We start from the raw sequence: 13,902 nt of genomic DNA on the forward strand, positions 1-13,902 counted from the left end.
GCACAGAGAGTGAGTCCATGCAACTTATTATGTGACTTGTTAAGCACATTTTTACTCCTGAACTTATTTAGGCTTGCCATAACAAAGGGGTTGAATACTTATTGACTCAAGACATTTACGCTTTTCATTTTTAATTAATTTGTAAACATTTCTAAATAAAAAATAATTCCACTTTGACATTATGGGGTATTGTGTGTAGGCCAGTGACACAAAATCTCAATCTACTTTAAATTAAGGCTGTAACACAACACAATGTGGAAAAAGGCAAGGGTGAATACTCTCTGAAGGCACATACTGTAGGTCTACATGACATATGGTTTCCAGGCCTAATCGCTGTAGTTCATTATTTCACAGAGAGAGAGAGCGTTGTGATGCATTCACAGCTGAATATATTCAGAGCCACAACTGTGTTCAGGGGGCTCATCAATGTGTAATGAGATGTGTGTTTACATTTTAAAAACATGAAAGAAGTTTCCAAAAAGTAAACATTATTTGAGTTGCGTGTTTTTTTCATTCGAGCACTTCTTTGTTCCTGGATCCTGTTAAGAAGGAATGCCGGTGCACGTCAGCCCTTGGCAAAGGTAGAACAGATGTCAATGATAAAAACTATCTATGCCAGTATGCAGGGGTGGTTAAGGAGGGATCGGGGGATAAGGGGGCTGAGGTATGGAAACGAGGCGCCCTCACTTCCCCATATGGTTATTATCATTTCCATTATGAATGGCGCCCCACCTTGCCGACTCGCAACCTGTACAGTGTACAGTTCCCTAGCAACGGCAGCAAAACAAACAGACAGCCACGGCCGAACTCGATGATGTCAAATGTGAACGCTGGCGCCTGGAGGGGATAAAGTCTAACGAATACCGGGATAGGATTCAAACTGAAATCTGTTCTTGGCAATAAGGTCAGAATGTTCTCCCAATGAATATAAACTATTCACATCATGGCTCCCTGCGACTGTGGGTGTAATAACTTTAGGGAAGTGGTACCTCATAAAAAACAGAGCATCTGTCCTCTTTTCTTCTAGCAAACCGCTCGCCTCCTGTCTGTGTCCGCCTCTTTCTGGAGATTTGCTGTGGCAAGCACATCAAAGTGGATCGCTCCTCTCCACTCAGCCCAGGAGCGCTAAACAGACTATTTTCCTCTCAGATCTCCCCTCCTCAGAACCTCCCTTCCACTTCTCTTTCACATTCTCACCATCCTCCCTCCACCCCGCCAAAGCCCTATTTGACCCCAGCCTTTTTATTTAGTCTCTCAGGTGCTAGGCCGCTCTAGCGCTGTCAATTCCCACTGTCTTCCCTGTCCTTACTCATAAAGGCTCTCTGATGCCTCCAATGCAAAATGCCACAGAACCCAGACCCCTAAACAGAGCTAGCATCTGACGTTGAATGACATCCACATCCACCCACAACACCCCACTGATGCAATTTCCTCCTCTGATTGTGAAAACACTGAGAGAATAAAAAAGGCCTTTTGTGAGCCAGTACTTTAACATCTGATACACAAATGGACACAAGCATGAAAAGAGAAAAGAAGAGAGGGAAAGAGGGAGAAAGAGGGAGGAGAGAGAGAAGAGAGAGAGAGAGAGCGCCAGGGCCAACTCCATTTAATAATGTTTGAGGCAGCAACGTGAAACACACGTATTGGTGCGTGTTGGGCTCTGTCTGGGTTTAAGGCAAATATACTGTGCTCTGTCTGGAGTGTCATGTGATCCTGGTGTGATGGTAGCCCAGCCTCGAGCTCCTACTATCCTAGGCATGTGTGTACCCCTGAAAGGTTTAAGCAATATGGTGAACATTCCACCCAGCAGAGGGAAAAGTGAAGTTATTAGCATATTGCTTATCTGATCATTTCAGATGAAGTGCCATGTGTAAGGGGCTAGGGGTTGATTTGAAATTGGGCCGCAGTGTGGAGGAGGTGGTGCCCCTCCCTAGCCCCCTTAGTGTCCTTAGAGGAGGGGGGGAGCCTAGCAGCTCTGGACGCAGCGGAAGCTAGAGCCCATAGTCGAGGGCCTGGCGTTTAACACTAGACGCTTTCTCAGCTAAACACACTGAGCCACGGTACAAATTGGCGTTGTCTCGAGACTCTTCTCCTGAACAGAGAGACGCAAAATCACAGCCCATCTTCACTGATTTCTTTTCGCAAAAGTTTGTGGATGTGAGTGTAAGTGTATGTGCGTTTATAGGTGTTTATAGTTGTGTATTCCTATGTGATATGAATGTCGATATGAATCTGAGTGAGTATGAGTATGTGTGTTAGTACAGCATGAGAGCTCATCTGAAACAACGTGTGTCTGCGTGCGTGTGATATGTGCACTCACTGTGACAGAGAGATGGGAGCCACGCGAGAGAGACGACAGGCATCTCAGTTTGGGAAGATTAGAGGAACTGTGTGCACAGAAGCAGCGCTGCCTGCGCTGGCGGGCACTTTGGCTGTCTTAAATAAATCATAGGGTTTTACTGATGATGTGTCAGTCCCACAGAGTCAATAAGCTTGTTGTGGGTCCCGCTGGCTCCCCGGCAATCTGCTCTGCTTTGCTCTGGGTACGCCTGCCCCAGCCGCCTGAGCACAGCCGCATGAAACGCAGCCAGCCTGGCCCAAATCAAGTCAATGCTGGTGCGCATGATCGCCCCGTAAAAAAAAGGAAGTTTGAAACGCATTAGAAAACAGGAAAAACACAAACGCACCCAGTTACTGGACAGAACAAACATGATGGAAATCCTCAGTCCTTTTTGTGGAAGGTCCTTGTGCTGTATGGATATAAAGCGTCACACCTTCGGACGACTACGCAGACGCTGGATAGCACAGTGTCTTGGCTGGGATGCTAGCATTAGCCAGTAGCGGATTAGCTAGATAAAACGGTTTCTGCATGGCTGGGCTGCTAACGTTAGCCGTTAGCTTCCTTAGCCTCCTTAGCTGGTTAACACAGTGTCTGGCTGCACCGCTAACATTAGGCATTAGCCATAGCTTGTTAGCATAGTGTGTGGCCCGGCCTGGACGTTAGCATTAGCCGTTAGCCTTTGGTTCCCACATGGGTGGTTAGTGCATAGAGGTCCAGGGGGAGGGAGGGGTCAGCTCTGGGTTAGCTGCTGTATGGGTCAAGGACCTGGTGCACTCTCTGTCCCTCTGATGGCAGCTATATGGGGCACGGGCCATCAGGCATCCCATCAGGATTCACTCTGCACTCCAAGCCCCGCCCTGGGTTAGATGAGTGATGTGGTTCCTGGAAGAGGAGAGAGGGGGAAAAGTGGCAAATAAGGGTCAAAATTAATTTTTTGAACATGCTGAATGGCCAATACTCAATGTGGGTCTTCACCAGGCTAATGGGCCTTGATCAGGCTAGTAAATTGTACATACCCTGCTTCTATCTGCTGGAAGTAGACACACTACCTTGATGTGCACAAGTAAATGGTTGTGTTTGTGGCGTGTCTGTCTCAGGTCTGTAGGGTCAGAGAGAGACTCACCAGGTTCTGAAGGGAAGACGTTTCTCAGCTGCTCTATGACCTCCTGCAGCTGCTGCACTGTGTCCTGTTCATGATCCTCATCTCCATCTCCTGTCACATACAGCATCACATGGAGAGAGCGACAAAATAACACTTGATCATCTCATTCTGTCTGAACCAATGTTGTTATGGCCCACTAAATGAACGAAACAATGTTATTCAGTCAATAATCCAGTAGGAATCACTTGGAACTTGCAACCTACCAGTGGGACCTGACCTAGCCTGGTTGCCTTCTCTGTTCAGCTTTTGCATTCCACTCCATGGCAAGGAGTGGAATGTTAGCTAAAAAGACTGGTACCCAGACTAGACCGGACCTGATATTTGGGAACATTTGACTTAGTAGCTCACCTGCTGCCTCTGTGTCTGTAGTCTCTCTACTGGGTCCGTCCCCCTGATGGCCTCCCCCTGACACCGGAGACGATAGGGACGAAGGTTCCGACCCGTTGGCCTCCGAATCATCTTTGGGCTGGTGGAAAGTAAATAGTGTCATCAATCCCAACAAAATTCCCATCGACAGCTACTTCAGAAAACCACAAACGTTATTGGAATGTGTTGGGTGGGGTTGAAGGATACAGTAAACATGTAGACGCACTAAATAAGTCAAAGTGTTCCAGTGAAACTGAAGGCTGCGTTGGCTGGGGATTCAGACCTAGCTCTACGATGAAAAAAGGAAGACCTACTTTCTACAGAGATGAAAACAGAGCGGTTGACACTGACAGTTGACTACCCACTCCCGCTCCACCACTTCATATTGGAACAATAGACTGACTGAAATAAAACATTTACGTGCATGAATATTTCTTAAGAAGAGATTGACAGACTGGCATTATATGGTTGGGAGGTTAATAGAAGTGGAGAGAAAGTTCAAATCTACAACTTTAGAATGTTTGGTATTCAGTCCCTCTTTTCCCAATCCCATTCCCCTCTTTCCACTAAATGAACCATCTCTCTAGTCTCTTTTACAATCTCCTCTCTATATTCCCAATTTCAAAGTCTTTTCACCTGAGGAAATGCCTTTCTGTCACTCTCTCTTTCTCTTTCTCCCTCTACTGCAGCAGTACAAATTAGCTTTTATTCCTTTCTCTACCTCTCTCTATTCCCCATATTCTCCTACAGCAGTGTGATATTTTCTCTCAGTCCATCCATTCTCTTTGTTCCCCTTTCTGGCTTCCTTTTATCATTCTGCATCTTAATCCCTCTTGAGTCAATCCCACCCTTTCTTTCTCTCCTTACCGTAGGTATCCCCCTCCCTTCCTGTCTCTGTACCTGCAGTTTTAAGCCCTCATAGTTTCTTTGTATTTAATAGTTGTTCTCTACCCCATCCCTCCCTCTCCTCTTTTCCAAGCCATCTTTTTTCTTTCTTTCCCTCCTCTTTCTTTCCACTTTCCTTTCCCCTTTCTCCCTTCCTACCTGCAGCAGTAACTCTCGGAGTCTGTGCAGCTGGGACTCCAGCTGTTTGTTGTGATCCTCCAGGATCTGCATGCGTGTCTCCAGGCGAGTCTTGTGCTGCCGGAGGACCCTCGCCTCGGCCAGGAGCTCCTCGTCCTGCTGGCCCTCCGCGGGCGATCCCGGACCCCCCTCGCCTCCCTCCGTCAGCTGGGGTGCCGCCGCCGCCTCCTCATGCCTCCACTTCAGCCGCCGCCACTCCCCCTGCAGCACCCTGGAGAACAGGAGAGAGGACAGAGACATCAGCAGACAGCATTTTAAAGAGCTGGGAGTTTTCATTGACACACACACTGTCGTCGGATGTGGCAGGGCTTGCAAACTATTACGGACTACAAAGGGAAATGCGAGCCTACCAGATGAGCTAAACACCTTTTATGCTCGCCTCGAGGCAAGCAACACTGAAGCATGCATGAGAGCAGCAGCTGTTCCAGTCGACTGTGTGATCACGCTCTCCGTAGCCGATGAGAGCAAGACCTTTAAACAGGTCAACATTCACAAGGCCGCAGGGCCAGACGGATTACCAGGGCGTGTACTCAGAGCATTTGCGGACCAACTGGCAAGTGTCTTCACTGACATTTTCAACCTCTTCAACCGCCCCTGACCGAATCTGTAATACCCACATGTTTCAAGCAGACCACCATAGTCCCTGTGCCCAAGAATGCGAAGGTAACCTGCCTAAATGACTACCGCCCCGTAGCACTCACGTCGGTAGCCATGAAGTGGCGCAGTGGTCTAAGGCACGGTCTAAGGCACTGCATCGCAGTGCTAGCTGTGCCACTAGAGATCCTGGTTCGAATCCAGGCTCTGTCGTAGCCGGCCGCGACCGGGAGACCCATGGGGCGGCGCACAATTGGCCCAGCGTCGTCCAGGGTAGGGGAGGGAATGGCCGGCAGGGGATGTAGCTCAGTTGGTAGAGCATGGCGTTTGCAACGCCAGGGTTGTGGGTTCGATAAAATAATGTATGTGCTAACTGTAAGTCGCTCTGGATAAGAGCGTCTGCTAAATGACTAAAATGTAAAATGTAAATGTAAGTGCTTTAAAAGGCTGGTTATTGCTCACATCAACACCATCATTCCGGAAACCCTAGACCCACTCCAATTCGCATACTGCCCCAACAGATCCACAGATGGCGCAATCTCATCCACACGCCACACTGCCCTTTCCCACCTGGACAAAAGGAACACCTATGTGAGAATGCTGTTAATTGACGACAGCTCAGCGTTTAACACCATAGTGCCCACAAAGCTCATCACTAAGCTAAGGACCCTAGGACTAAACACCTCCCTCTGCAACTGGATCCTGGACTTCCTGACGGGCCGCCCCCAGGTGGTAAGGGTAGTTAACAACACATCTGCCACTCTGATCCCCTCAGGGGTGCAGGCTTAGTCCCCTCCCTGTTCACCCACTGCCAGGTCCCCTCCCTGTACTCCCTGTTCACCCACGACTGTGTGGCCAAGCATAACTCCAACACCATCATTAAGTTTGCTGACAACATAACAGTGGTAGGCCTGATCACAGACAACGATGAGACAGCCTATATGAAGGAGGTCAGAGACCTGGTCAGTTTCCTGCCATCCAGGACCCATATACTAGGCGGTGTCAGAGGAAGGCCCAAAAAATTGTCAAAGACTCCAGTCACCCAAGTCATAGACTGTTCTCTCTGCTACTGCATGGCAAGCGGTACCAGACTTCCAAGTCTAGGTCCAAAAGGCAACAACAGCTTCTACACCCAAGCTATACGACCGCTGAACAATTAATCAAATGGCCACCCTGACTATTTACATAGACACCCCCCCCCTTTGTTTTTACACTGCAGTTACTCGCTGTTTATTATCTATGCATAGTCACTTTACCCCAACATACATGTACAAACTACTTCGACTAACCTCTACCCCCACACATTGACTCAGTACCGGAACCCCATGTAAATAGCCTCGTTATTGTTATGTATTTTTATTGTGTTACTTTATATTTTTTACTTTAGTTTATTTAGTAAATATTTTCTTAACTCTATTTCTTGAACTGCATTGTTGGTTAAGGGCTGTAAGTAAGCATTTCACGGTAAGGTCTACACCTGTTGTATTCGGTGCATGTGACAAATACAATTTGATTTGATTGGTCCACAATAGGCTATGATAGTAAATGGTGTGAGCTGTCTCTAAGCGCCGTAGTGCATATAATTCAGTCAAACTTTAAATTCTACTGTACATTTCTAACAGATAATTAATTTCAATGTGCTTTACAAATAAAATAATTTAAGGAAATAAAGATAACACAAAATATTTTCGAAATAAATATACATTTAAGATAGACAAGAATACATTTTAAGAGACAAATTCAAAAAGTAAAACATTAGTAAAATAACAGTGGACATGAAAATACAGCAATAAAGGGATACATAAATATAGAAGGTACTATGGCTGAGACAACTAAAAGCACCATGGGTAAAAGTGCACCTAAAAAGGAATGTTTTAAGCTTTTTCTTAAAAAGGTCTACAGTTTCTGAGGCCCTCAGATCCTCTGGCAGGCTGTTCCAAAGGCCAGCATCATAGGGACTAAAGGCAGGGCCGGTTCCAGGCATAAGCGACATAAGCGGTCGCTTAGGGCCCCCGACCCAAAGCATTAACAATTTTTAGGAACCCAGTCGGGATCTCAACTTACTATTGAGAGTAAGAATAGTAGAATACACCAGGTGCACCAAAATGTGGTTGTTCATCATTAGTTGTTCTCTTGTCATGTCTGCCACTGACAGTTACTCAACTAGCCATGTCAGCTACAATTGTTAGATTGGTACTTAGTCTAGCCAGCTATCTAAACTTCTAGTAATCATGACCGAATACCGACTGTGTATGTAGGGCACATGCCCAGGGGCCCTGACCTCCAGGGGGCCCCCATTGATTTTGTTAGTCATTCTCACTAAAATTATATTAAAATCAAATCAAAATGTATTTGTCACATGCACCGAATACAACAGGTGTAGACCTTACCGTCAAATGCTTACTTAAAAGCCCTTAACCAACAATGCAGTTAAGAAAATATTTACTAAATAAACTAAAGAAAAAAAGACAATAAAAAGTAACACAATAAAATAACAATAACGATGCTATATACAGGGGGTAAAGGTACCGAATCAATGTGCGAGTGTACAGGTTAGTCGAGGTAATTTGTACATGTAGGTAGGGGTAAAGTGACTATGCATAGATAAAAAACAGTGAGTAGCAGCAGTGTAAAAATAAAGGGGGGGGGGGGGTTGTCAACATAAATAGTCCGGGTGGCCATTTTATTAATTGTTCAGCAGTCTTAAGGCTTGGGGGTAGAAGCTGTTAAGGAGCCTTTTGGACCTAGACTTGGCGCTCCGGTACCGCTTGCCTTGCGGTAACAGAGAGAACAGTCTATGACTTGGGTGACTGGAGTCTTTGAGAATTTTTAGGGCCTTCCTCTGACACCGCCTAGTTTATAAGTCCTGGATGGCAGGAAGCTTGGCCCCAGTGATGTACTGGGCCGTACGCACTACCCTCTGTAGCGCCTTACGGTCGGATGCCGAACAGTTGCCATACCAGGCGGTGATGCAACCGGTCAGGATGCTCTCGATGGTGCAGCTGTATAACTTTTTGAGGATCTGGGGACCCATGCCAAATCTTTTCAGTCTCCTGAGGGGGAAAAGGCGTTGTTGTGTCCTCTTTACGACTTTCTTGGTGTGTTTGGACCATGGTAGTTTGTTGGTGATGTGGACACCAAGGAACTTGAAACTCTCGACACGCTCCACTACAGCCCCGTCGATGTTAATGGGGGCCTGTTCGGCCCTCCTTTTCCTCTAGTCCACGATCAGCTCCTTTGTCTTGCTCACACTAAGGGAGTGGTTGTTGTCTCTGACCTCCTCCCTATAGTCTGTCTCATCGTTGTCTGTGATCAGGCTTACCACTGTTGTGTCGTCAGCAAACTTAATGATGGTGATGGAGTCGTGCTTGGTCACGCAGTCGTAGGTGAACAGGGAGTACAGGAGGGGACTAAGCATGCACCCCTGAGGGGCCCAAGAGTTGAGGATCAGCGTGGCAGATGTGTTGTTACCTACCCTTACCACCTGGGAGCTTTGTGGGCACTATGGTGTTGAACGCTGAGCTGTAGTCAATGAACAGCATTCTCACATACAGTGCCTTCGGAAAGTATTCAGACCCCTTGACTTTTTCCACATTTTGTTACGTTACAGCCTTATACTAAAATGGATTAAATAAAACATTTTCCTCAGCAATCTACACACAATACCCCATAATGACAAAGCGAAAACAGGTTTTTAGAAATGTTTGCAAGTGTATTACATATAAAAAACAGAAATACCTTATTTGCATAAGTATTCAGACCCTTTGCTATGAGACATGTAATTGAGCACAGGTGCATCCTGTTTCCATTGATCAGTCTTGAGATGTTTGTACAACTTGATTGGAGTCCACCTGTGGTAAATTCTATTGATTGGACATGATTTGGAAAGGCACACACTTGTCTATATAAGGTCCCACAGTTGACAGTGCATGTCAGAAGAAAAACCAAGCCATGAGGTCAAAGGAATTGTCTGTAGCGCTCCGAGACAGGATTGTGTCTGGGGCACAGATCTGGGGAAGGGTATCAAAACATTTCTGCAGCATTGAAGGTCCCCAAGAACACAGTGGCCTGCATCATTCTTAAATGGAAGAAGTTTGGAATCACCAAGACTCTTCCTAGGGCTGGCCGCCCGGCCAAACTGAGCAATCGGGGGAGAAGGGCCTTGGTCAGGGAGGTGACCAAGAACTCGATGGTCACTCTGACAGAGCTCTAGAGTACCTCTGTGGAGATGGGAAAACCTTCCAGAAGGACAACCATCTCTGCAGCACTCCACCAATCAGGCCTTTATGGTAGAGTGGCCAGACGGAAGCCAGTCCTCAGTAAAAGGCACATGACTGCCCGCTTGGAATTTGCCAAAAGGCACCTAAAGGACTCTCAGACCATGAGAAACAAGATTCTCTGGTCTGATGAAACCACGATTGAACTCTTTGGCCTGAATGCCAAGCGTTACGTCTGGAGGAAACCTGGCACCATCCCTACGGTGAAGCATAGTAGTGGCAGCATCATGCGGTGGGGATGTTTTTCAGCGGCAGGGTCTAGGAGACTAGTCAGAATTGAGGCAAAGATTAACGGAGTAAAGTACAGAGCTCAGGACCTCAGACTGGGGAGAAGGTTCACCTTCCAACAAGACAATTACCTTAAGCACACAGCCAAGACAACACAGGAGTACCTTCGGGACAAGTCTCTGAATGTCCTTGAGTGGATGAGCCAGAATCCGGACTTGAACCCGATCAAACATCTCTGGAGAGACCTGAAAATAGCTGTGCAGCGACGCTCCCCATTCAACCTGACAGAGCTTGAGAGGATCTGCAGAGAAGAATGGGAGAAACTCCCCAAATACAGGTGTGCCAAGCTTGTAGCGTCATACCAAAGAAGATTCAAGGCTGTAATTGCTGCCAAAGGTGCTTCAACAAAGTACTGAGTAAAGGGTCTGAATACTTATGTAAATGTGGTATTTCAGTTATTTATTTTTTGATAAATTAACAACAATTTCTAAAAAACTGTTTTTGCTTTGTCATTATGGGGTATTGTGTGTAGATTGATGAGGGAAAAAAACAATGTAATTAATTTTAGAATAAGGCTGTAACCTAACAAAATGTGGAAAAAGTCAAGGGGTCTGAATACTTTCTGAATTCACTGTAGGTGCTCCTTTTGTCCAGTTGGGAAAGGGCAGTGTGGAGTGCGATTGAGATTGCGTCATCTGTGGATCTGTTGGGCCGGTATGCGAATTGGAGTGGGTCTAGGGCTTTTGGGATGATGGTGTTGCTGTGAGTTATGACCAGCCTTTCAAAGCACTTCATGGCTTCCAACGTGAGTGCTACGGGGCGGTAGTCATTTAGGCATGTTACCTCCGCTTTCTTGGGCACAGGGACTATGATGGTCTGCTTGAATCATGTAGGTATTGGCATAACATGGCATAAGTCATTACAAAATATGTCGAATTGCAGGAAATTAGCTTTACAATTGCAAAAATGTATCTCCACCCCATGGCAAAATGGGTAGAATTGCAGGAAATTAACTTTGAAACAAAACTATTTCTCTCCACTGTCAAGAGGCTACTAAAATGTTTTGCAGCAAGGTGGCAAACTATTAAGTGCACTACTGTTGTCCAGAGCACTACGTGTGGCAGGTAGCCGAGCGGTTAAGAGGGTTGGGCCAGTAACCAAAAGGTTGCTGGTTTGAATCCCTGAACCCACTAAGTGAATAATCTTGAGCAAGGCACTTAACCCTAATTGCTCCTGTATGTCAGCGTCTGCTAAAATGTGAAATGTAGGTGTGGGGGCCCACCAACCAAATCTTGCTTAGGGCTGACTAAAGGCATCATCAACAAATGTTTTGGAACAACTAAAACACCAGTGCCAGAGGATTTAAGGGACTGACCGGGCACATTACCTAAAAGCATATGAGACATGTATTCAGGTGCAAGACCACGTAGTGCTTAAAAAATTAATAAAGACATGTTAAAATCAACTTTAAAACTATCAGGCAACCAATGCAGGGACTTTAAAATAGATGTGTGCAGTCTTAGCACACGTGCTGCTGCATTCTCAATTAATTGGGAGTTGGCCAATGTTTTTCTTGGGAAGATCAGACAGGAGACCATCGCAGTAATCAAGCCTGGTAGTAATAAAAACATGCATTAGTGTCACGGTTTCGGCCGAGGCTGCTCCTCCTCCTGGTTCGGGCAGGCTTCGGCGGTCGTCGTCCCCGGAGTACTAGCTGCCACCGATCTATGTTTTATGTTCGTTTGGTTTTGTCTTGATGTTGTACACCTGTGTCTTGTTAGTCCTCGTTAGTGTCCTATTTAGTTCTCGTTGTGTGTGTTTGTCTTTGTGTGTGATTGCTCTTCTGTTTCGTGTTGGAGCTACGTACTTCCCTCCAGTGTTTTGGAGAGGTTTTTCGCACATGTTAGTGCGCCGTTTGATTGACGCCTGTGTGCGCCGTTATTTCGCCTTCGGGCTTATTGTGCTTATTTTCTACGTGAATATTGCACTAAAGTCTTTTGGACTGAGCTTCTGCGTCCTGCGCTTGATTTATGCACCACACCCACCTTCAGCACCCCTTGACAATTAGTCTCTCAGTGTTGGCCTGGCAGAGAAACTGACGCACTTTGGCAATATTAGGTATATGATCAAATCAACGTTTATTGGTCGCATACACAGTTTTGATAAAATCTGATTTGGTCACATTTCGGAGGTGGGCCTCAAAATGTAGGTCAGTGTCTAAAATCACACCTAGGTGTTTAGCGAAGTGGGTTGTGTCTAATGTTCACTGTCTGTGTGCTGATCATGCGAACTGACTAGTGACATAGTCAGGAAAAACTCCTATTGCTCTAAACATAATATACACTGTATGAAAACAGAAATGTAATCGAGTTGAACTGTTGGTCAGGATTAACTCGTATTTAACATTTACATTTTACATTTTAGTCATTTAGCAGACGCTCTTATCCAGAGCGACTTACAGTTAGTGAACATAAAGACGAATCCTGTGCATGCATCGCTTACTACAGCTCATAGTTAATTTCTCTCTGTATGGAAACAGAATGCCTGTCTCTATAAAATTTCACACAGACAATAAAGATCACTTTTCTGAGCAGCAGAATTGTGTGCGGGAATATTTTTATTCTCACGTCCTTGACAATTTTCACAGCGCAAAGAAAGTTGAGGCCTGGGATGATGATACTTCCCGAGTGGCGCAGTGGTCTAAGGCACTGCATCACAGTGCTAGCTGTGCCACTAGAGATCCTGGTTCGAATCCAGGCTCTGTTGTAGCCGGCCGCGACCGGGAGACCCATGGGGCGGCGCACAATTGGCCCAGCGTCGTCCAGGGTAGGGGAGGGAATGGCCGGCAGGGATGTAGCTCAGTTGGTAGAGCATGGTGTTTGCAACGCCAGGGTTGTGGGTTCGATTCCCACGGGGGGCCAGTATGAAAAATTTAATAATAATGTATGCACTTACTAACTGTAAGTTGCTCTGGATATGAACATCTGCTAAATTACTAAAATATAATGATATTAATTCTACCACATATTCATAAGATACACACTCATGACTTCCAAAATGAGTCTGATTTTGGTCGACAGGCCCAGATTCCGACATATAACTTGGGGTCCTATAGGCCAATTACAATAAATTAGGACAACTGCTATTCAGTTAGTGCTAAATGAGGAGCACACAGGATGGTCTTCATCATAATAAGGGGAATACTATAACTGGGTTAAGGTTTCAGACACCCAAGGGCTGTCTGTATACATGTTATTAATCTAGCTTTGTTAACCTATTATTCATAAATGACAAACAGAGAGCAAACAAATGTGTGTGTGTGCTTGTGTGTGTGCTTGTGTGTGTGCGCATGGCTGTGTGTGTGTGTTGGCCCAAAGGTCAGGGGCACGTAGAAAATACAAACTAGAATAAATCAGATGAATCATACCTTTTAATGTTGCCTCTGGTATCAAATTAAGTGGATGGGAAAGCATTATTCTCTCTCATTTCAACTTTTACTTCAAGGTCTTAAGGGTACTTAAGTAACACAAAATCCTATCTGGGCACGAGAATCCAATTTGATGTGTTCCAAAGCCCTTTTTCTCCCATTACACTCATGCATCATACAGTAGTATACTATATTCACTATACAATCACCCTAACAATGGTGGTCCATAGATAAGGATATCTAGGGAATGTGACAACTGTTTTAGATTTTGGATCCTAGACATGCTAAATTAATTTTCAACGAAGATTAATGCTGCTTCTTTAACAGGTGCACGATGTAGTCTGCATTATGATAATAATAATAATAATAATAATAATAATAATAATGGTTTACATTCACATAGTGGTCTCAAAGCACTTTACAT

The 13,902-nt window shown here is 45.5% G+C and overlaps 1 protein-coding gene across 1 annotated transcript in view; it reads right to left on the minus strand.

The window, feature by feature from the left end:
- Window positions 1-205: 205 nt before the first annotated feature.
- The window catches only part of LOC121532286 (dystrophin-related protein 2), a 131,283-nt gene continuing 117,586 nt past the window's right edge, over window positions 206-13,902 (minus strand). Inside the window, exons 21-24 of the mRNA XM_041838143.2 lie at window positions 4,914-5,163; window positions 3,852-3,969; window positions 3,465-3,554; window positions 206-3,223 (exon numbers count right to left, since the gene is read on the minus strand). Of these exons, the coding sequence (XP_041694077.1) occupies window positions 3,204-3,223; window positions 3,465-3,554; window positions 3,852-3,969; window positions 4,914-5,163 (478 nt within the window). The 3' untranslated portion in view covers window positions 206-3,203. The remainder of the gene's footprint in view (window positions 3,224-3,464; window positions 3,555-3,851; window positions 3,970-4,913; window positions 5,164-13,902) is intronic.

Source organism: Coregonus clupeaformis, chromosome 2 (genome assembly GCF_020615455.1).
Source record: "Coregonus clupeaformis isolate EN_2021a chromosome 2, ASM2061545v1, whole genome shotgun sequence".
Lineage (NCBI taxonomy): Eukaryota > Metazoa > Chordata > Actinopteri > Salmoniformes > Salmonidae > Coregonus > Coregonus clupeaformis.